The sequence below is a fragment of the Mastigoproctus giganteus genome, chromosome 3 (assembly GCF_048544385.1).
Source record: "Mastigoproctus giganteus isolate SK-2022 chromosome 3, ASM4854438v1, whole genome shotgun sequence".
Taxonomy (NCBI): Eukaryota; Metazoa; Arthropoda; class Arachnida; order Uropygi; family Thelyphonidae; genus Mastigoproctus; species Mastigoproctus giganteus.
This window is the reverse complement of record NC_143577.1, coordinates 205,805,881-205,829,150: the sequence shown is the minus strand read 5'-3', so window position 1 is coordinate 205,829,150 and position 23,270 is coordinate 205,805,881. Positions and strand designations below refer to the sequence as shown.

The window sequence follows — 23,270 nt, the reverse complement described above, 5'->3', positions numbered from 1 at the left end:
TTTTTTTTTTTTTATCTATTTAATTCATTTGAAGTTGCATACCGCCCCCTTCAAGTAAGACATAATCAGGCACTGCTTGTGCGACATTAAGATGAACAGCCAAGTTTATGAAAATTATAATTATTTGTGACAATAGTTTTAATAATATAGATAAAACTACTGGGAGTAAACGACGTTTTTACTTTACATGATTTTTCTAATATCTATTTAAGTGAATAAATATTATATTTATGTTCTACTAAAATTATAATTATTGTATATGAAAATGCCAGTAAAGAGAAAATCCTTAATAAAAGCATAACAGGGCCAGGCATTTCAATAATACTCTTGAGTATCAATTTACTTCGACTTAATTGCTCTCATTTTTCTCTCTATTGGATCTTTCAGACTAGGAGAAAAAAAAAAAAAAAAAAAAACCAACTCAAACTATTATATTATTAGTTAGGGCCACCCCATTATTTCTAATATATACCCATATATGTATTTTGTTTGTAAATTGCGTGTGTTCTCTGGTCGATTTGCTTGTTTTGCTGGATGAAAAACTACAGCTTCTGGGGGAATAAACCTTGCTATCTACGCCTGAGATCGACTAACTCAGTTACGGAGTGAAAAAAGCTCATTAAAGTTCCTCGAGTCATTGACGAGATTCGAACCGGGGCCTTTTCCACCCGGTGTTGTGAGGATGGCGACGATACCACTGTGCTACCGCGCAGTCAGATTAGATTCAGTGGGGAGAGGGGGGGGGGAGAGAGAGAGAGAGAGAGAGAGAGAGAGAGAGAGAGAGAGAGAGAGAGAGGGAGGGGTGGTTCATTATTTACATGAATGTTTTTGAGTCGGTCATTAGGAACAGTTCACAATTACTTTACGAAACTCTAATTTTAAAAAAAATGGGGGGAAAAGTTCTTGCATTGTACATGTAAAGATGAGGAAGGAAGAGGCACTTCAAATGATGTTATGGAACATCATTTATATCTAAATATTCAAGCATGTAAACTTACTGGTTGTGACAAACCTAACTATCAGGACTGTTGTGAAAGTTATTTGGATGTAGTATATTAGACCTTGAAGTTATTTTTGCTGGAGTAAACGCGAACACTCATAGCATTGCTTGGGACTTATTTTTCGTATTACTCGAAATATAGTGACCCTCCAAGTCTCTAATCATGAAGAGAACAGGTACACTTCGAGCAAAGTAACAATCGACACTATGGAATTACCACACGAGCAGTTCCATCCGGGTTTTTATTTACTGCTGTGATCACGGAACCTTCGATCCATGATTCCTGTTGACAACAACCATAAAGACCTGTTCTCTTAACTTAGTGGAAAAGGCCTGGACTACATGGATCTGAACTATAAGCTTGCTCGGAGAGCGAATACATTTGAATTGCGAATTTCAGACAAGAATTTTCGACTTTTCAAAAATCCAGTTTTTGATTTAATTTCTTTTTTGCTAGATTCCTTGTAGACAAAAGTGCATTTGTATCTGCCATCGTTCCAGCTTCAATTCATGTTCACATTATTTTTAAACATGCTGTTAACACTACATTTTTTATTATGTTTGCTTCATTTATTTAACCTGTTGCTATATCTGAACCTATAATTTAAGGCTTTTGTTTTATTTTAAACAAATAACTATCGTTAAAGTGGCACACCTCAGCGAGAAAGAGGCCCTTTCCCTCCCCCATAACCAATAATGCAACAACGAGATCTCACTTGTTTACTTTGAGTTAAGGCTTTTGCTTCTAAAATAGGATTAAGTGTTGGAAACAATTCGTTCTACAAATTCTTTCAGGATGAGCTAACAGGTATTGAGAATCAAAAAAAAAAAAAAAAAAAAAATTAGATTTTGAACAAATCTAGGAAATGTCTTGGGACGGATATCCTGGTCCGTAGAAATCATTTCTAAGTATATACTCAGAATGTTCAAACAAATTTTTCACTAATGTAATCTCATGGGGGAACCTCTCCTTTCCCTAAATCATTTCTGCGGTGTCCCAGATTGAAACGAACACTGCAGCTATCTTCAATAAAAAAAATCAAAAAAAATCCCAAAGGCCGTTGTTCTACCGACCGCAGGGATAATATTAGAGTTTAAGGCTTCAAAAAAAAACTCATTTTATATAAAGTGTATAGTGAAAGATGGTCGCCTTTCATGTAAAAAAAAAGGTTTGACAGTAAAATGAGCATCGACAATCAAAGAAGTATCGACTTTTAATTGTGGAGATTTTTTGAAGATCAGGATTAAAAATTTAACAGTTCTACAGTATACTGAAAATGCTTATTTTATTACCTGCTATTTATTTACTATTTGTTTGTTCTGTTATTTTTAAACAAAATATTCCATTACTAGATCGTGATGGTTGCTGTTGAACACAGGTTTCTCAGTAGATTCGACTGATGTAATTACTAAATTTTCATTTTTAAAGGAAAATCCCTAATGCTAAATCCTTCCCCTGGAGACTTGTATTGCTATTCAATTCATTTATTTATTTAAAGTGACATGTTAAATAAATATTTTTCTGCACTGGAACAGTGCTTTTTATTTAAAGTGTATAGTGAAATACTAGGGCAACCACTGGTGAAGTGCCTCCACAATATGAGATTGCCTCATGGCCAATCTAGTTTGCTCACAGGTTTTCTCTAACCCAGACGTTCCCAAAGTGTAGGGCGCACCCCCCCATCCCGAATCGTGTTATTTTTATTAAGCACTTTTTTAACGAAATATTGACAAACTCGCACTAATCTACGTACGAAGTGTATTTTATTTCAATTTTTGAGATTAAACGTATTGAAGTATATACAGGGTGTCTCAAAAATATTGGTACAAACGTTTAGGGGAGGTAGGTAACATCTAAAGGAATATGAATCGCATAGGAACCCATAACCGGAAACGTCACCGTAAATCGGTAGACAGCGCTGTTCATCAGTTCGCGAGAGGGAAAATTTCTGGTTTACTCATTCAAGCAGTAGTCGCCGCACGAAGAGCATTCATTGATATTCGAACTGAGTGGCAGACATGCACCTAGTGTATGGATTAGCAGAGGGCAATGGACGAGCCACTCAACGAATTTATGGAGAACGCTTCCCAGACAGACATGTACCGGACCACCGTTTGTTTTCGCGTGTGCATCAAAATTTGTGCGATTATGGGTCATTTAGAGATAACAGTAGTGCGGGCAAACCACGTTCGACGCGAACTCCTGCCATGGAAGAAAGTGTGTTGAATGCCGTCCAGAATAATCCTACTACCAGCACACGTGCCGTTGCCTCTGCCTTAGGAGTGTCTCGTTGCAGTGTACAGCATGTCTGGCACGACGATTCCTTACACCCCTTTCATCTCCAAAGGGTTAAATTACTGCTCCCCCAAGATCATCCTGCACGTGTGGCTTTTGCGCAGTGGTTTCTCCAAGAAAGTGTTCAAGACTTAAATTTTCCAGCCTATGTTTTGTTCACGGATGAGGCTTATTTCACTCGGGAAGGCTTATTCAATCAGCACAATGCTCATGTGTGGGCTCACGATAAGCCACACGGTGTGCGCCCCCATGGGCACAACATCGCTTCGCAATAAATGTGTGGGCAGGTATGGTCGGTGACTGCTTAGTCGGCCCATACCTGTTACCATCCCGTATGAACTCCGCTAAATATCGGATCTTTCTTGAACAAGTTCTACCAGGGTTACTTGACGATGTTCCAGCAAATGTGAGACGCAACATTTGGTTTCAACGTGACGGGGCGCCTGTCCATTATGGAAGGTGTGTTCGTGACCATTTTTGCCCGTGGTGGACCCGTTGCCTGGCCTCCACGCTCACCTGATTTATCGAGCCTTGATTTCTTTCTGTGGGGGGGGGGGCCCACAAATCTATCGTGTATGAATCGCCTGTGGATATGGAAATGGATCTCGTGGCGAATCTCGTCTGCGCTGCTGTTACGGTCAAAGAAACTCCAGGTGTGTTCGACCGTGTCCGCCAGTCCATGCTGCGTCGGTGTCACGCATGCATCGCGTCTCATGGTGGAATCTTCGAGCATCTGTTGTAACATCATGAAATGCATCCATCTCGTACCCTATTGTTAATATTATGTCAAATAAATGTTTGCCACTAATTACTGTCTTGTGCCTCTGCTTCTACTTTCCCGTGATCCGGTTATGGGTTCCTATGCGATTCACATTCCTTTAGATGTTACCTACCTTCCCTAAACGTTTGTACCAATATTTTTGAGACACCCTGTATATCAATTTATAAAAATATGTACTGTATACTTATACCTAAATTTTATGTCAATCTGTTTATTTGCACTTGTTCTGGAAGATGGGAGGGAGCGTGACATTCAAGAAATATTTTAAGGAGGGGCGCAAGGTATAAAAGCTTGGAACCTCTGCCTTAACCTGTTGTTGGGTTTCGAGTGCATCAGCGACTTAGACCTTACTGCCCCAATTATGCATTATGGATGTACAAATAGGTGCAAAATGGCTGCTTTTCATATTTTGTGGGCTGAAAAACCTGTGATAACTCACTAAGAAGAAAGCTCACTTCTCCGTCTGAGATCAGCTAATAGTTCCGATTGAAGAAGCCATTAGAAATTCATTTTACTCTACTATGGGACTCGAACCCAGACCCTGCAAAGGAGTTTATTTTTGAGGACCTGTACTATGATGTCTAAGCGTTAAAGGTAAATAGTTTAAAAACCTAAGAAAATGAATCATGTAAACAAATCGTTGTTGCGCTGTATTCTGTAAATATTTTCTTTATTTATAAATAAAATAAAATAAAATATTCTGCCATGAAATGTGTATTTTATTTATTTATTTTTTTTTTTGTGATAGATACCCCGTACTTTCGGTAGTATTCATTAAAATAAATAAACTTTCAATCGCCCTAAAATGTCAAATAATTTTGTTAAAGATCATCCCTAAAGTGATACTAATTTTTAAAAAAAACCTCGCACAGGCTTTTTTTTTTTTTGTTGGTTAAGATCTTGTACTTACTGGGATGAAAAATGCTAAGTTCGTTCCTCCAGCATCTACACACACTTTTCCAATGTTAAAATCAGTGTCTATTTAGTTGAGATATCCAGGATGGCTTATTTTGAAATCATTAAGTATGTTCCATTACAATAGATTATCTGCATGTGTATTTGTGTGTTTTACACATTTGTGAACTGTTGAAGACCTGGATCTAACGAATTAAGAAATGGAAATCAAAGTTCTGCAGTTTCCATCCATCCGATACACTTTTCCACAAAAGCATATCGGATTGATGGCCTAAGAGTTTGCCTCCCCACTTGTATTGATGATTTAAGGTCTGCAGAAGTAAAAGTTCATTAAAGGATTGAAAAATATTAAACCTGGCATATAATAACTTATTGCTGGCACATCTAATATGTTTATGATAAACCTTTAAGTAAGTATAGTCAGTGATCTTTCTGCAAACATAAATAACCTATAACCGTTAACGATGATGAAACTGAGTAAAAAAACTTAAGAGTGAAGGAAGTGGAGATGCGGAGAGTTTGTTCAATGAAACTAGTAATATACTTTGCATATTGATAATATGTATAGCTATACTAAATAGCTAGGAGGATCCAGAAATTGAAAACCTGAGAGCAGCACAAGATAACCTTCAAAAGGCATGAGACCTTCGTTTACGTATACATTTATTATTATTATTTTTTTATCCAATAGAAGTTTCAATAAAAATACATGCTCTTCATGTTTAGTCATTTCAAATCGCAATTAATAGCTTAATTTTTAACGATGTTTGCTATTAATATCATGAAAATTTGATAGAGCCTTTTAGCATACTTATTCTTTTTAAACTAAAGGAATCGGTACATTTTTAAGCAGGTACAGCACAATCATCTATAATGAAAAATAGCAGTGGGCGAAAATTTCTTGTAAATATGTTATATGGATATTAAATTATTTACTTCCAATTGATATCGCTTCATTAATGAAATGTATTATTTGAGGCATGAGTTGTTCCAGCCCATCGTCCAGACCGAACTTCAAGTGTCAAAGAACCATATGAGGCGATTAATAGCCATCAAAGAACCATATGAAACAATTAATAGCCATCAAACGCTATGAAATTCTCAGTCCTCATTTTTGTTTTTAGTATTATATGGAAAACTGTTAATTTTGTCACAGTTTACAACAGATGATATTTGTTTCAGGTAATAAATATATAGAAGTTCGTCAGGAATTTTAACACCTGCTTCAAATTTTATTATTATACGAAAATTTTATTATTATTTTTTGTATTATATGCAAAATGACAACAATGCCCACTGTAAATTATATAAGGACTAACCAGAAAAAAAAATCGTGAAACTAAGATCTTGCATTTACAGAGGATGAAAAATGCTAAGTGCGTTCCTCCAGCATCTACACGCACTTTGCCAATGTTAAAATTAGTATATATTTAGCTGGGATATCCAGGACCGCTTATTTGCCAGTCCGCCACTGGATGAGTGGGATAAATAACGGGTCGTCTTGCATACACTGAATGACACTGAGGGTCCCAAGCACGGAAGGGCTGCTGTGCTATTTTTGTGGTCTGGCAGTTAAGTTCAGATACAGGCTATCTGCTTAATCGACTTTGTGCAGTTCTTCAGGATACCTCCATCTCCACAATCAGTATATCACACATTTGGACATCGGCCTATGTCTGGTCGGATTTCGACTCTTCACCGAAATAAATCATTCCATTGGAGTATGAAACATTACTCAGATATGCGCAGAATCGAACTGAATGATGCACGGTGAGCCAGCTCTGTTTAAGAACACTTATTTATATACAGTACAGTACTAAACATACTGTACGTGCACAACTTCAGTTCGATTTACGAATGGTAAGTATGGAACTCATCTACACACTTTATTGTGTACTAGTTCTGTGTAATATTAATACTTGTAAACAGTCTGTTCTCGTGCAGTCCTGTTTTTTGTACGAGTGCCAGTGAAATTATGTATTTAACGTTGTTTTAACCTTTTCATACATCTGATACCTGTTTTCTTTCAGTGACTTCGTCATGTCCAAGTGCATATGGGCAATCTTCTGGGCCTTAGTCCTAATCTTCATTGCTTACCCAGTAGCCTTCTTCTTTGCCGGATTCTATGTTCTGTTATGCCCTCTGGAGGCATGCTGTGATGCGTGTAAAGGACCTGTAGATTTATTACTAAAATTTACCCAGCTTCCGCTGACTTGTACGCAAAATATGTGCAACGGGAAGTCGCTGTTTGGATGACGTAATTTATTATAGCCATTTATTTATTCTCTCATATCACTCGCATGGCAAGGTGTGGATAACTAATCCTTTGCTTTATGATGAAGATTTTTCCTTAACAGTATTTCGGATAACAGTGCCTGCAATGCCTATTTATACTACAACGGAAAGAAAAATAGAATGCGCGAACAAATTCCCGATGTTTCGTTAGCCAGTAATGTTCTTTTTGTTCATGCGAAACCAACTGTTAAGACGATTTATAAACGACTCTTTCCTCTGTCGTCTGTGGAAAAATGTGAATAGCAATAAAAATGTTGCTAAATTATTCTGTACTGAGTTAAAAGAGAAATGTAATTAATAATAAAATTTTTGATGTGCTCTTGTAAGTGTCCTTATTCGAATAAAATTGATAGTGATGTCACCAGTGAGCCAATATGTAAGTAGATCAATGAAATCCCTTAAGGGGAATTATTATCAGTGATAGGATACCTGCCATTTGGGAGCCTGGGTCACGGCTGAACCTAAAGCCCGTGTTTGAGATTACATATACAAAAAATTAAAAAAAAATCATTTTGTTTTCCTGTGTGAAAGACCGTTAGAAACTGAATGAAAAAAAAAACTGAGTTTTCCCTTCAAGTGCTCTCCTTCCCGCCCAAAGTTTTTACTCGTTGCACTTCTGTGATGTTATTTGAAGGGTTCGGTTTATCATACTGATATTATTCGGATTGGTTGAAGTTTCCACAATCGTAAGAATCATTAACATATTTCTTCCCATATTATTAACGGATATTATTATTAATATCCGTTATTATTATTAATATTGGTTAATTAACCTTATTATTAACCTATTGGTAACTCTCTAGGAAGCTTCCGGATCAGCTAGTGTACAACCTTGCTACCTCTACTCTGCCAGATAGTGACTGGAGGGAGTCAGAGTAGCATTGCGGGGAGCATTGTCGAGGCCACGTTATGTCAAGGATCTGGGTATATTCTTACCATGTGTACGCCATATTCAAAAATTTCATTACTTCATACATCATGTCCCACCCACTTTTCTTACCATTGAATACACCATGAATTGTCAAACTAATAGAACAAGCAAGCTTATCTGCAAAAAGATCTAAACCTCCCAAGCACTTAATTCATTTCACAAATACACGTGGTTTCAATTCTAATCTCAACGATGTCCATTTCCACTTGCAGTCTGCCAAACCTGGTGTACTTTTTCTGACAGAATCTCAGTTATCAGTTGATTCAACTACTGCTCATCTCAGATGTCCAAATTATTCGCTGTATGATTCCTTTCGCCTCAAAGGTAGTACTTGTGCATATGTCCGTTCACATATTCCCTGTCAGAGACTTGGCAATTTGGAATCTCCTCTTTGATTTAATCTTCTCTGGCTTAAAATCTCTATCTCATTGTGTCAAATTCATCTGTTGTCTCTGCCGTTCTTTCAACTCCACTAATCATTTAGAGCTCTGACTTCCTCTCTTTGCAACTTGACTTTCTCCAGTCCAACTTTCCTAACAGTGAGGTAATTTTAATGTTCACAACTCCAGCTGGCTTCCATTTTCTACTCACACCGACCCAGATGGTCGAGATGCTCAGGCTTTTGCAATTACTAATTACCTTGCACAGATTGTTCATTTACCTACAAGAACACCGGACAATCCTAATCATACAGCCAACACGCTTGATCTTCTCACAAACAACCCTTCTAAGTATACGGTCGAAGTGAGAAGTCCTTTACGCACTTCAGATCACAACTTGGTGATTGTCCCTTCTCCAATGGAACATTTATCTCATGGCTATTCCCAACCTCGTGTTGTTTGGCATTACAAGAATGCAAAATGTGATGACCTGCGAGATTTCTTTTCTTTTCCTTGGTCGGATTACTGTTTCAGAACTTCTGATGTCAACGTTTGCTCAGATCATGTCAGTAAAATTATTCTTGCAGGAATGGAATCCTTTATCCCACACTCCACTTTAAAATCTCATCCTTTATCTAAACCTTGGTTTTCCAATAAATGTGCTAAGAATGTTGCATATCGTAATTGGCTTGTTTCTAATTCTTCCATTGACTGGAAATCCTATCCATAGTTTTGCCGATGATAGCACATTGCATTCCACTTTCCATTTTGAGAAACCTTGCCCTGCTCAATCAGCTTCAACTTCTCGAAAATCTGCTACCAATTCCTTAAATGCCGATCTTCAGGAAATTCTCCAGTAGGGCAAAGACAACTTAGTTGATTCCAACCCTTCTAAAACTCAGTCTTGTCTTATATCTCGCAAAAAGGATTCTTCTGCTCCTATGCTTATCTTTAGTGACACTCCGATTTCTAGGCAAAATGATATCTCTTTTGGGATTACCCTGACTTCTAATCTCTCTTGGCACAAGCACATTAGAAATATTGCTTCCTCTGCATCCAAAAACTTGGTTTTCTCTTTCGCTCTCGGCTTTACTTTTCTTCCAAACAGCTGTTCACTCTGTGCAAATCGCAAATCCGCCCTACCATGGAATATTGTTCCTACATCTCGGATGGCCCCCCAAAACCTTTCTCAGGATTCTAGATTCCATTCAGAAGAGGGCAGTTAGGTTAATTAATGACTCCTCTCTAACAGTCTCTCTCCACTCACTGTCTCATAGACGTACTGTTTCTGCTGCATGCCTCTTCTACAGATATTTCCATGGGCACTGTTTTCTGAATTAGCTTCTATAATTCCCGCTCTCTCTCTGTCAAAACAGTCCGAACACGTGCCGCCAACATCCATTTACTGTCCAACTTCAAACTCACAGAACCAACTTTTCATCGGCTTCGTTTATTCATTCAACTGCCGTTTTCTGTAACAACCTTCCTTCATACGTATTTCCTGAAAATTACAATCCACAGAAGTTCAAGTCCAATGTCAACAAATATCTTCTTTCGTCTTCTCAACTTCCAACCCAAGCACGGTACTAAGTACTATAGGTTCTAAAACCTCTCGTGTTTGGGGTTTACATAAAAAAAAAAATATATATATATTTATATATATAAGGGATCAAAAAAAGAGGAGTAATCAGCGAGTTAATGAGTTAATTCATATTATTACAAATGGTTGTTTGTAATAATATGAATAATTGATTGGAGTTAATGTTGAATTTATTTCTTGTCTACACACTGCAGTTGCTACATCGACATTCTTATATACTTATATTCCGATGAAGAGTGTAAAGTTACCGACACGCTTCTGAGACTCGTGTTGGGATAGGTTATGATCAAACGGCTTTAGGTATTCTTTTTATTTATCCATATTCTTACTACATTATAAGAACGTAAAAATCCCTTTCGAAAAGGAAGAGAACTTTTCAAATAATTAAAAAAAAAGAAAATACTACGACAGGAGAAGTTTTGACAAAAAAGGAAAGTTGAATGGTTTATTTTCGTACCAGTTGACGATTGTTATGAGGCACAGCTTCTATCTAATACGCAGCGTCATCACACGAGTAAATGGCATCCCCCAACTCACTGTCTCCCTGACCTATAAGCTGTTAGCTAGCAATGGTAATCGTAACAGGAGTTTTCAATTCTCCGCTTTAAAGGTCTGAAGTCCAATATTGATGCGCGTCTATTCAATTGCGATCCATATGCCTGCATAAATGGTTGTGCTACTGCATTTTCGCCTGGATAAATATGTTGGCGAAGCTCGTCGTACTTGCAGGTAAGTCTGTATAAAAATGAAATAGTAAAAAGATTTTGGCTGTTTAGAGGGGAGAAAAATAAAGCAAACACTCAACTATTACCAAGATCATGATAAAATAGTTGAATACATTTAGCCTTAAATACCTTTCTGTAAATGAGATTGTTTGTTCAAGCATAATTTCCATGCTAAGTAGTGGCTTTGCTCTTACTAGGCAAAAATGTAAGTCAGACAGAGGTGAAAATTATTTTTATATAAACAAAACGAAGTTTTCCAATATGAAAAAACTTTTGCTGTTATGGCAGAGCAAAATCCAAATGCGTCTCGCGCAAGATAAAGAGCCACCTTTGCATATTTTATCAATTTCTTCCATCTTAAATCATGATTGTGGAAATATTTGAGTCTTAATAGTACCGATTTCGAAGTTGCAGTGGCTAAGCATATCTCCCTACTTATTTTACTTTTACGCACTCCAAGCTAGTATTTCTTGAAGATGTGGGGGGGGGGGGGTGGAACGTTTCTATTGAATTACCAGATTGGAATCGTTCAGCAATCCGAACCTAAAGCCTAATATTTTCTGGATTCCATTACTTAGCTTAGTGCACAGTTTAAAGTACAGAGTTACTTAGACTGGGTTTGTCGCATGTGATACAAAAAAATCCAGATGATAACAAAAACAATAATATTCTTGTATTCTGTCCTCCCCTGACCTTATCTGTAACCCCCGATGGACGACGGGAATAATAAACAGAACTCTTTATCACTTTCAATGACGAACTGTACTTTTAATAGTATTACCACAAAGTTTTAAGAATAGAAATTGAACTCATTACTAGAAAAGTAAAAGATGTATGGAGAAAAAAAAAATGCAAGGTGCTATTAAACTTCTAAGATTCTTTCATAATCAATGCAACTTGTGATCTGAAGTTGCATCAATACATACACTACTCTCCAAGGAGTAGATACACTTTGGTTTCATGCTGATGTCATAGCGACCAAAGGAGAATTGAATAGCTTGTCAATTCTCCTTTGGTCGCTATTAAACGCTCCACCCTAATGGGTAGGTCTTCCGTCGACGAACTACAGTCTGCAACGAGTATAGTCTGTTCCTACCTCGTGGGTAGCATTAGTAGAATCGCTGTCTTCCCCAAACTGGATGGAAAATAGCAGAGTTCGAGTCCCTTCGATGACGTGAGGAATTTTTATAGACCTTTTTCACACGACGTGGCCGAGTTCGTCGGTTACAGGCGAAGGTGGTATGGTTTTTCCTCCCGGAAACTCGGGTTTTTCGCTCAGCAAACAAACTCTACCTCAAAACAAGCAATTTACAGACAATAAGCATGGAGCAATATGGCCTTAGTCGACGATGCGCCTAAAGCCCTACTACAACATAATCCATTCCTCCTGCAGAATGGTGATTACCTGAGTTACTATGTCGGACGTGTTGGTCCTCACTGATGTTCTAGTTTATCTCATAGGTGTCCCATAGTATTCAAATCAAGAGTGCGCAGATCATTCAACTTTTGTACAGTCATGTACATGAACCATTCTTGAACGGCATTAATGGCGTGGTATGGGGAATTATTCTATTGAAACAAACATGGGATTGTACTGAAGAACCACTACATTGTACGTGCATGGGATTTGTACAAAATGTTAAGGTAAGCATCGTCATTCCCGGTTCCCTGCACAACCAACAAACGTCGTTGGCTGTACTACGAGAAACAGCGCCACAACATAACTCCACCTCCTTTGAACTTCATTGTTGGCGCAACGCACTCCAGCAGCAAAGGTTCCACAGGCATCCATAACGGCCCACCTGATTGGAATAGGAATGCGGCGAGATTCGCTACTCCATAGAACCGATTTCTACTGCTCTATTATGGCGTTCGTTGGATCACGCAGGGAAAGACCGCTGATTGCAGTTAACGTTGTTTAGCTTATGTGCTGCGGCTCTCCTATGAATAAACCGAAGCTGTGGAGGAGCTCTGTAAATAGAGAGGTCTGGTTCATTTTTCTTATGGCCCGTAATTATTGACGCCTTAAATTCTTTGTTTGCAGCGAATACCCTCTGGCCATTATTTATTGTGTTAGCGGCCACGATCAAACTATAGCAACTCCGCTGTGTATAAGGCGCCTCCGTAGCCAGGTGGGAAGGAGCAGCAGTGCGTAGCACACGCTTCTTGATTAGACCGGAGTTCAAGCCCGTCACCACCAAATACGGAGGATTCGTAAAGGTCAGGGAATGACCACCGCATATCCCGGAGCAATATGGCCTTAGTTGCTAATGCTCCTAAAAAAAAAAAAACCCCGCTGTGTATATGGTGATGATACCGTACTGATCTGATAAAGGCCAATCACTGAAGTGGTATAAATATGTAATGCTGGTCACTCGTGTTCAGTGACCCTCTGGCCCAGTAAAATAAGCTTCCGTAGTCCTTCTGGGTGGTAGTGTATCATCACACTTCCATTAGCATCAATATTAATATTAGCTATACAGTGCAAGGAAACCACCGGCTTTTGCTGCATTTGCCAATTGATAACATCAGCAGCGATCGACTTTGGGTGATGTAGGCTGTCAGCATTTAGACGAATCCACGAGCCAGCATCTGACATCCGATAATAAAAGCCCTTTTGTAATCAGCCATTACTTTTTCTATTATGTACTTACTTCCACAACAAGCTTACATAGTATCATTCTCATTTTATTCTCTACCTCTGTAGATGAACGTTCCCCAGCCATTGGCTCATCCATTTAGGGATTCCTTATTAAAACTGCACATATACTTAACATTTTAATTTCAAAATAGACCTCCAAGAAGCTGGATTACAGGAGCGTGCCGCCCCTCCTGGTAAAATTCAACAACTCCTGCATTCATTCATTCTCACTCTGCATAAAATTAATGTACTTAAAAGACTTTAAAACCTTGTGTAAACTCTTGTTGCCAAATATTCCAAAGGATGTTTTAAATAACTGGTTGCCCGAATAAGAAGTCCTCGTTGAAGCAGAGAACTAGCTACAGTCTTACGGATGCAACGGAGCCAGAATCCAGTTTCCACATACCAAAAATTTGTAGAAAATGTCCCAAAGGTTATTCATCAAAACCCATGGGGGATTCTACCCGATATATAATATATTTTTTTATAATAAGATGTTCCTTCTTTTCATACGGTATCCCAAAGCTGTTGGAGGAGAGCATTTGTAGTATTTGTTAAACAAAACAATTAACAGTCACTAACATCATGATATTTCTTCTCCCTCCGCATCATCAGAATGGCAATGGCATTAATAGATGCGTAAATTTTAACCATTCTCATTATTACCATTAACTGAATTATGTAGGTTAACGTATGAACAAGGAAGATTTTAGGATTACAGCAATGATGATACCAAAAGAAAAGCCATGCAGAAAAATGTAAAGATTTTATAACTATAAGTTTTTTACTGCATGCAGCAAAGATAATGCTAGGAATATTAAACAAAAAGATGGACGAAAAACGTGGAAGAAGGACAGTTTGGTTTCAGGAGGAAGAGGAAAAGAAGGGGCCCAACAGATGTGATGAGAATGTCGAAAGAAAGACATGTGGAAGTGAACAAAGATGTATGTAAATATTTTATAGATTTGAAGAATGCTCTTGATCCGGTAAATTGGGTTAAATTATTGAATATATTGAAAACGACAGGAGTGGATTGAAGTTATAGAAGAATAATAAGTAGGTTATAATGGGGATAAAATGTAATAGGGTAGAACGGGGTGACATAACGCTGAAAATGTAGAGGCAGAGACGTGCGTGAGACGGGGGGTGTAACTGTCTCGGATTTTATTTAATATAGATGTAGAAGAAATGGTTAAAGAGGCTTTTGGTAAGAGTTAAAGAGGAAAGATGGATGAGTGAGAACTGGACTGGAGAAAGGTTGTTGAGAATGTTAAATTTGCAAATGATATAGCATTGGTGGCAAATTTTGAGGAAGGGTTGAAGATATTGGTTAATAAGCTAAAAGAAAGTATGATAAGTGTACAATGAGAATAAATATCTCAAAACAAAGGCTATGAGGGTTAGAAGAGAAAGGTGTGATTTAAATACTGAAATTAGAGGAGAAAAAATAGATTAGGTGGGCGAGCATAGGTATTTGGAAAGCCTAATTGTGGAAAAAGCAAAGAGCAGCAGCGAAATAAGAAAGGCAATGGGTAAAAAGGCTTTTGAAAAGTAAAAAAGAATATGTGAAAAATTAGGGATGGGTTTAAGGAAAAGGCTGGTATGATGTGTGGTATGGGATGTGGCATTTTATGGCAGAGATATTATGCACACTGGCAGATATTAAAAAAATTGGAAAGGTATGGAGGAGGACAGAAAAGATAAGATGGGTCGATAAAGTGAAAAATTAGGAGGTTTCGAGAAATGTGGGTGAGGGGATATTTTACTGAAATAATCAGAAGGCAAAAGAAAAATTATATTGGATATGATTTGTGAGGTGAGGGACTGAAGGACGGCGATGGAGAGAAAAGTTGAGAGGAAATGCCCAACAGCGAGATGGAAGAAACTGTGATTAATTGAGAGGGATTCGTGGATATGGGGAAGATGAATAGGAGGGCTGAGGATAGGGAGATATGGAGACGTAGTTGAGTGTAGGCGTGGACCTGCCCATGAAAGAGCACCGAAGACGAAGAGAAGTACCATTTGCATCCTCTGCATAAGCGAGAAGTCCAAAGAAGTTTTGATGTGAAGTATGAAGCCTTAATCTCCCACTTTGCATCTGAAGTACAATTGCAGCTAGTCCTTCTTGATCAAGTAAAGTGTCATATTAGGGCCACCCGAGAACTAACTCATCTGTCTGTGTGTAATACTGTATGTCCATAAATTGCGTTCCTTCTTGATCAGAGAACATCAATTTTCCACACACACACACCAAAATTAGCCGGGTATATAAAGATCGTTCGATACACATTAAAAGTAGACATAAGATGATGTTTGAATCTGTTATTTCAATTAATTAAACCAGCACAAAACCAAGAACTTGAGCGTTTCTTAGCACACAATTCACAACTAAACACAGATCAAAATTATCTACAAAGTTAATGGAAATACGAAACAGTTAGTTGCTGAAATACACAATCAGTTTTTAAAAGTACCTAACGTTTAATTCTGGCAAAGAGGAAACTATACTCACAAGGTAAGTATACGTTATAAAGTACGTGTGAATGCAATACAATAAGAACAGTGCAAAGTATTACAACGTGATAACGTGACAAAATATGGGCTAGTGATGGAATTAGCGATGAGACCGATGAGGCGCAACGCAACCTTGCTGTCCCGTTCGGAGCAAACAGCGTTGTTCATATCCATATTGTTCAGAGTGGAACAGTATGGATATGATTTTCATAAACAACTTATACAAATACAGTGAAACTTCCCTTTAACGGACAGCCATGGGGAACGAAAATGTGTCCGTTAGAGAGAAGTGTCCGCTAACAAGAAGTCTGAGAGAGAAAAAAAAAAAAGAAAGAAAAATCGTTAAACGTTTAATGTAAAATTAAATTAAAATATATACAGATTTTGAACAATATTTTTGTAAATAATATACATACAATTGTGCTATTCATATTACGACTTTATCTTAAGAAAAATACATACAGTAATCACTTATTTTCTTCTGCACCTTCTTCCGGCTGATAATTTTGTTTTCAACATTTGTTTGGAGTGAAGAAACCATCGAAAGTCCTTCAGTATCTTCTTCAGCGGCGAAAAACATTTTTAAACGATTGATTTGTATGAGCGCTTCTTCTATTTTCATCGGTGGTTCGTCGTTAATATGTTCTTCGACAGAATGACCTCCTTCCATTTCTTCATCCTCGTGAGGAACTTCTTGAAAAATATCGATGATAATGTCGTTGATATCTAGAGCACCATCTTCTGTAGTGAGGTTCGAGTCTATATCTTTGTAGCCAGGGTCACTTGTAGCGGAAGTATCGTACATTATCAATAGATGTTGAAGTTCTTGTTCTTCTTGGTGCTCCACATTGCTGTTCACAACTTCAATTTTTGCGTTTGAGAAGCCAGACTTTACAAAACAGTTCAAGACAGTTTGTTTTCTAATTGCGTTTACTGAAGAGGAAATCCATTGAATCGCATCTAGGATGCTGATTTTCTTTGCAAGGTCACTCGCACATGTTACATCGTTCATGTTTGCAAGATGTCTTAAAACACGTTTTCTGTAGTGAAGTTTAAAATTTTTTATTATCCCTTTATCCAAAGGCTGACACTCTGCAGATGTGTTTGGTGGTAGAAAAATGATTTGAATGTTGGACAATTCAATGTGCGGGTGAGATGCAGCATTATCCATGAAAAGAATAATTTTTCTGTTTTGACGAATCATGTTTTGGTTAAAGTGATTTATCCATTCGCTCATGATATCTCGTGTCATCCACGCTTTTTTATTAGACTTCCAGTCAACATCCAAAAGATTCAACTTTATGCCCTTGAAACAACGAGGATTTTGTGGGTTTCCTATAACAAGAGGTTGTTCAAAGTCTCCCAGCATATTTGTACACAATAGTACAGTCAAGCGTTCCTTAGAATTTTTTCAGCCCTGGCACTTTTCGTTTTTTAGACTCATTGTGTTTTCAGGAAGAGCTTTAAAAAAAACAACCCTGTTTCGTCACAGTTGTAAATATCCTTAGCTTCAAAATCACGACATAAATCTTCCAATTTGACGGTCCACTCTGTTACAACCCCAGTATCAACAGATCCACCTTCACCACTTACGGTTTTCCAAGAAATTTTATGCCGAGTTTTGAACTTGTCTAGCCATCCCCCAGAAGCTTTGAACTCATTTACTCCCATAGATTTCGCAACCTCCAAAGCCATTTCCCTAATAATAGGCCCATTAATGGGAATTATTTTAGCACGTGCGCGACAAATTTGAAGTCCAACAGTTTTCGGGAATGATTTTTGAACCTGATCATTTACGTGTTGCCAAAATTGTTTGAGCAGTTCATTTTTTTCCTTTAGGATGTCGCTTACTTGCGTCTTCCCGATTTTGAATTTTACAGCGAGATTGCGAACACTATTTTTTTGCCGATCATACGCATTAATGAGTTCGACTATCTTTTAAAGTTAAATGTTTACGAGAAGACATTGTGCACTTCACACGACACTAAACAAAACTGAAAACTGAAACTGAAAAGACGAAAGGCCGACCATATTCCCCTCCTCCCTGCACACACCGAATTCATCAGAAGTTTTACACGTGCCTTAAAATTCTTGAAAAAGGGTTTAGAACCGCGACGTAAACCTTGATAAAATTCAGAGAATTGGAAATAGAAAATAAACACACGATTGAGGCAATACGTGGAAGAAACGTTCCTAGAAAAAGGGCCGTGAGCTCGCCCGCTGTCCGTTATGGGGAGATCAAATTAAGTGCTAATCTAAACGGAACAGTGCAGATTGCCTGTTCCGTTTAGATTAGTGTCCGTTTAGATTAGCGTCCGTTACAGAGAATGTCCGCTAGACAGAAGCTGCAAACACGTTAAAACCAATGGAGGTGAGTTGGGGAATTTGAAAATGTCCGTTGTAGAGAGATGTCCGTTAACGAGAGGTGTCCGTTAGAAGTTTCACTGTACATGATAACCACTTAACATTACATAAACGAAACAAGCAGTTGCACTGTGTTATCAATGACATGACGATTATTTAGTAACTTTTATAAAAAATATTTTTTTCACCGAGGTTTTAAAATTTTAATGCATAATACTGAAGGTGTTTTAAAAGAAATTTAAAAGATGTGTTATTTTTACTTTTTAATCTTAATTTTTATTTAAATTTTTATTTTTATTTTCGAAGACTGCTATTCATTAAACTGTGGATTTAAAGATTCTTTCAGAAGTTTCATAATTTTTAAATTTTTAATTGAGAAACGGATGTCGCAACTCGGGATTATTCTAAATAGGAAATAACAAAGAAGAGAAAGATTACCAATTTTGGCTTCATTCGACAATTTTAATTTGGAGTTTTGTATCTTTCTTGGATATAATTTCAATGTATTTCGTAATAAATAACAAAACTGAACTTATTCTTTATTTTATTTTATATTTTGAATTTTTTTTTCGATTTGTTTATTTTATTTCTTAATTTTAATGTGTTTTATAAGACACATATACTACAGAGGTTTTTTATTTTAAAATAAATTTTTTATTGTAAATTAAAATTTAATTTTAGTTTTTACTGTTTTTTTTTTGTCTTCTATTATATTTTAATATAAGTTTCATTTGTTGAAACAGCACAACATACTTTGCTTCTTGGTTTACAGATGGCCCTTGTTAATTCTACAATCATTGTACTAACATTAATATTGTCAGACAGTGCTGCCATCTAGGTATTGAATAATGTGCATTTGTACATCGTTCGCATAAATGATTTTGTGAGAATCACGAGAACCTAGATAGTTCTGGTGAATTCGAATATGATGCAGTTAAGTTGGTCACAGACTTGGTGAACGCCTATTCCAGGACTTTAGATGCAGCCTGAGGTTTTGACATCTAAGTTATATCAATCGGTGAAATCAATATTTGTAAATAGTGATTTCGATATTTTTCACTATCAATAAAAAATACAGTATATATATATAATTTATAGGCTGATTCACTGTTAATGGTTGCCAAACAGACGCCTGAAAAAAAGCCAAGTGACTCCAGCAGGAGCGTTGGTGTATACAGGTCAGCATCCAGTGTTTTTTGTAATTTTTTTTCCCTAACCACATGTGTTTCCTTCTTGATCCAACAGATCCTTCAATACCCACAAACCGTTGGCCTTAGGCTCAAAATTATGATTTGTTATCGATACCATCCGTCATTACGAAAAAGATTATCGATTTTTTTTTTAATCTTCAACATACAGAAAAAGTTCCAACAATGACAGACATCTTTCTTGGATCAAATATTACTACAGAAGCGGGAGCTTTGGTGTACTTTGGTATCTTTTTTCAAAAAGATATATTGAATGGTTAAGCACCATTGAATATATCTTTTTGAAAAAAATAATAAAGCAATTTTAAATAACCATTCTTCGATCTTCATTATTTTAATATTATATTAATTACTTTAATTTTTATTTTTAATTAAAGAAATTTTATGGATTATGAAATTTTATTATAAGGCCACGAAATATGAAGGTCCAAAGACAAAATTAAAATGAAGAAATGCTAAAATTCACTTGATCATCACTTTAATATCAATTTTTTTCAGTTATTATTATTTATTTCGGTTGATAATTTTACCAATGCTTGAATATGCCCTCACCTGAATCGGCGGCCCTTAATATGCGACTTAAAGGCGCATATTACGGGCCGCCATTTATTTACTAGTCGTAAACGTCTAGTAAATAAACCTGCTCAGCCTATTCAAAATCTTAAGCAAATAATATAATTCACTCAGAGGTTTTATTAAAAAACATACACGCATATACATGGTGTATCAAAACATGTAGGATCCACTTTAGGGATGGATTTAGGACCTAAAAACAATAAAAAAGCTCACTTAAACATTGGTTTGATTTTGCTTTGTTTCCGAGTTACAGCCATTTTTGTGTTTCAGCAATTCTTTCCACAAACTGAGTTAGAATAGCTGGATTCATTCAACTGTTTACAAAAAACAATGCCCGATATCTCATAGAGTGCCTTGCTGTATTTATGTAAATAAGATCCCTTAGTATTTTTAGAGTGATTTCAGTTAGTTCTACTGACAAGGTTCTACTCACAAGGTGGGCCCTACATAACATTTGGAACATATTATTAACATTTTGATACTGTGCATTTGCATGATAATGGAAGGTTATTCAAATCGAGAGATGGCAGACATACAGCTCATGTATGAACTTGCTAGATGCATGCAGCCGAGGCAAGACGTCTGTATGCAGAAAACTTCCCTAATCGACCTGTGCCAAATAAGAAGATCTTTAAGAGAATACATGAACGCTTTGGTTTATTTAGAAAACGAGTTTCAGATGTTCTGGTGCTGTTGGGTAGTAGATCCATCAGCACCAAAACATCAAATCCGACAGATAGGCTATAATCAGGCGTTTGCAGGCTTGTATTCAGGCGCACGGTGGTCATTTTCAGCATTTCCTGTAAACTTAAGCAGATAGTTGCTGGAACACAGAAATAGCTGCAACTCGGAAACAGGGCGAAATTGAGACCTATGTTTACACGAAAGTTTTTATTGATTTTAGGTCCTAAATCCATCCCTGAAGTGGGTCCTACATATTATGATGCACTTGTATATATACTGTATATTTATCTTTAACAGTTCTTTCACGCCGACCGGGCTAGCCGGGTGGGTAAAGCGCCTGCCTGGCAACTCAAAGGTCGCGGGTTCGAATCCCGCGAATCGGGCTTGGATCAAAGTACTGCAAAAACCTTGGGAGGCGCATTATGGCCACAGAAGCCGATGCGCCAATAACTACCAAAAAAAAAAAAAAGTTCTTTCACAAGATAAAGTTTATTTCGACACCACAACAACAGCAAACTGCAACTCAAAGAATCCTCTATTTATTCTTTACAGAAGTCTTGGTATTATTCTAAAACGCCTATATGACCAGTTGATAACCTCGTGGGTAGCATAGTTGGTAGGACCTCTTCCCTACCGGGTGGAAAAGACCTGAGTTCAAATCCTGTCGGTAACGGGAAGAATTTTTTATGGGTATTTTTCACAACGTGACTGAATTAGACGGTCTCAGGCGAGGGTAGCATTATTTTTTCTCCCGGAAACTCGGGTTTTTTTCCAACAAACAGAAAATCGACCTCAGAACACACGAAATTTACAGACACTACACACGGAGCAACATGGCCTTAGTCGTCGGTGCCCCTAAAACCTAACAACAAGATCAGTTGACACTTTACTCCAAAGGTGAAACAAAGAGAGTTTATTTCAAAGTGTTTCGATGCAGTGTCCTGCTTCGTATGTTTGAAGGAATTATAGTATTATGTAAATTGATTTAGCCATTATCCACATTTGAGCATATATCTTATTTTATTTATTTTAGCTTGTCATAGATTGGAAAAATTTATTTTCTGCTTACATTTCGGAAAATAGTGTATGAACCTATTCAGGCAATATTTGATGATATTTATATTTAGGATATATAATGTCTTTTAAATAAAAGACTTTCATAAACTTCTTTAATATTTACTAGTCTATGAAATTCGGAACATGGAAAACTCTCTCGCTTTCGCTAGAAACTTTTTCGGTATCCATAATAAACATATATTATAATTGTTTAACTTAGTTGATAAAAATAGTGTTGTAATTCAGAATCTCATCTCTCATTTGTCTTTCATTCAAATCAAACCTCATTTCTAGTGTCGTGATATAAAGGCACATAAGTTTTAAGGAATATAATCCAAATACAGAAATATCACTGACAGAATTAACAAAAAAATATATAAGCTGATTTTTTCAAATGTCTAGCTATGATGTCATTGCTGTGTTTTATTTTCCGTTTCTAGGATGCATCATTGCTGTGAAGATTTGGATACAAGGATCAATTGTAAGAAACTCTCCAGCTGGGATACTTTATTCTTTTATATATTAGTGTTTATTTAAGAACAATAAATATAAATTTATTAAAAACTAATATATAGTTTTAAAAGAAGCCCTTCAGGATATTAACTTGTCGTTTTATTATTGTAGGCCTTTCCAATTCCATTTGGATCTCGGCTGATAGCACAATCCATCATTACAAATTTCTCCTGCAGCCTACTTCCGAGAGGATTTTATCCAAATCCATACGACTGCAGGCTTTTCCACCTGTGCGAAAATATCACCTATCCTAATAACTACACAGAAATAGTCAAGTGGACCTTCGAATGTGAGGAAGGATATTTTTTCGAGTTGGAAACCATTTCGTGTGTTGATTCTCGTCTAATACAACAAGCAATCGACGAGTTCTTCACTGAACAAACACATGAAAGTTTGCACTGCCCACCGTTAAATAAAAGATGAGTTCCTTGAACTTTGATCCTCATTTTATCAGTCTGCTTTGTTTGTTTCGGTGTACATCTACTCACCTAGCTGTTTAAGTCACGCTAAGAGTGTGACCTCATGTATATTCTGCTCATAACTGTTCTATAAGCAAAATTATGTGGGATAATGAAAGCAAACTTTAATGCTAAAAATAAAGCTAAGAACAAATAAAATTATCTGTCCATTCACATACACGCACACGCACAAAAAAGACTATAACGAGTAACAAGCAGGAAACAAATCAGATACATAGGCAAATTATCATAAAAAGTAATGCGAATAAGTATGTGCATTGCAAATTAATTGGGAAAACTCTTTGCATACGTTGCCTTAATTATTCTAATCAT

The 23,270-nt window shown here is 36.9% G+C and overlaps 1 protein-coding gene across 1 annotated transcript; it reads left to right on the top strand.

Annotated features, from left to right (window-relative positions):
• The first annotated feature begins 10,858 nt into the window (after positions 1 to 10,858).
• LOC150088623 (uncharacterized) lies at positions 10,859 to 22,948 on the top strand. Its single transcript, XM_090370823.1, has 3 exons — positions 10,859 to 10,927; positions 22,407 to 22,447; positions 22,591 to 22,948. The coding sequence occupies exons 1-3, from the start codon at positions 10,900 to 10,902 to the stop codon at positions 22,900 to 22,902; spliced, it is 381 nt and encodes a 126-aa protein (XP_090226949.1). The 5' UTR covers positions 10,859 to 10,899; the 3' UTR covers positions 22,903 to 22,948.
• The last annotated feature ends 322 nt before the right edge of the window (positions 22,949 to 23,270 follow it).

Coding starts and splice junctions, on each gene's coding strand:
- LOC150088623 (XM_090370823.1), top strand. CDS start 10,900: ATGTTGGCGAAGCTCGTCGTACTTGCAG. Junction 10,928..22,406: donor GAAGCTCGTCGTACTTGCAG/GTAAGTCTGTAT, acceptor TTCCGTTTCTAG/GATGCATCATTGCTGTGAAG. Junction 22,448..22,590: donor TTTGGATACAAGGATCAATT/GTAAGAAACTCT, acceptor TTATTATTGTAG/GCCTTTCCAATTCCATTTGG.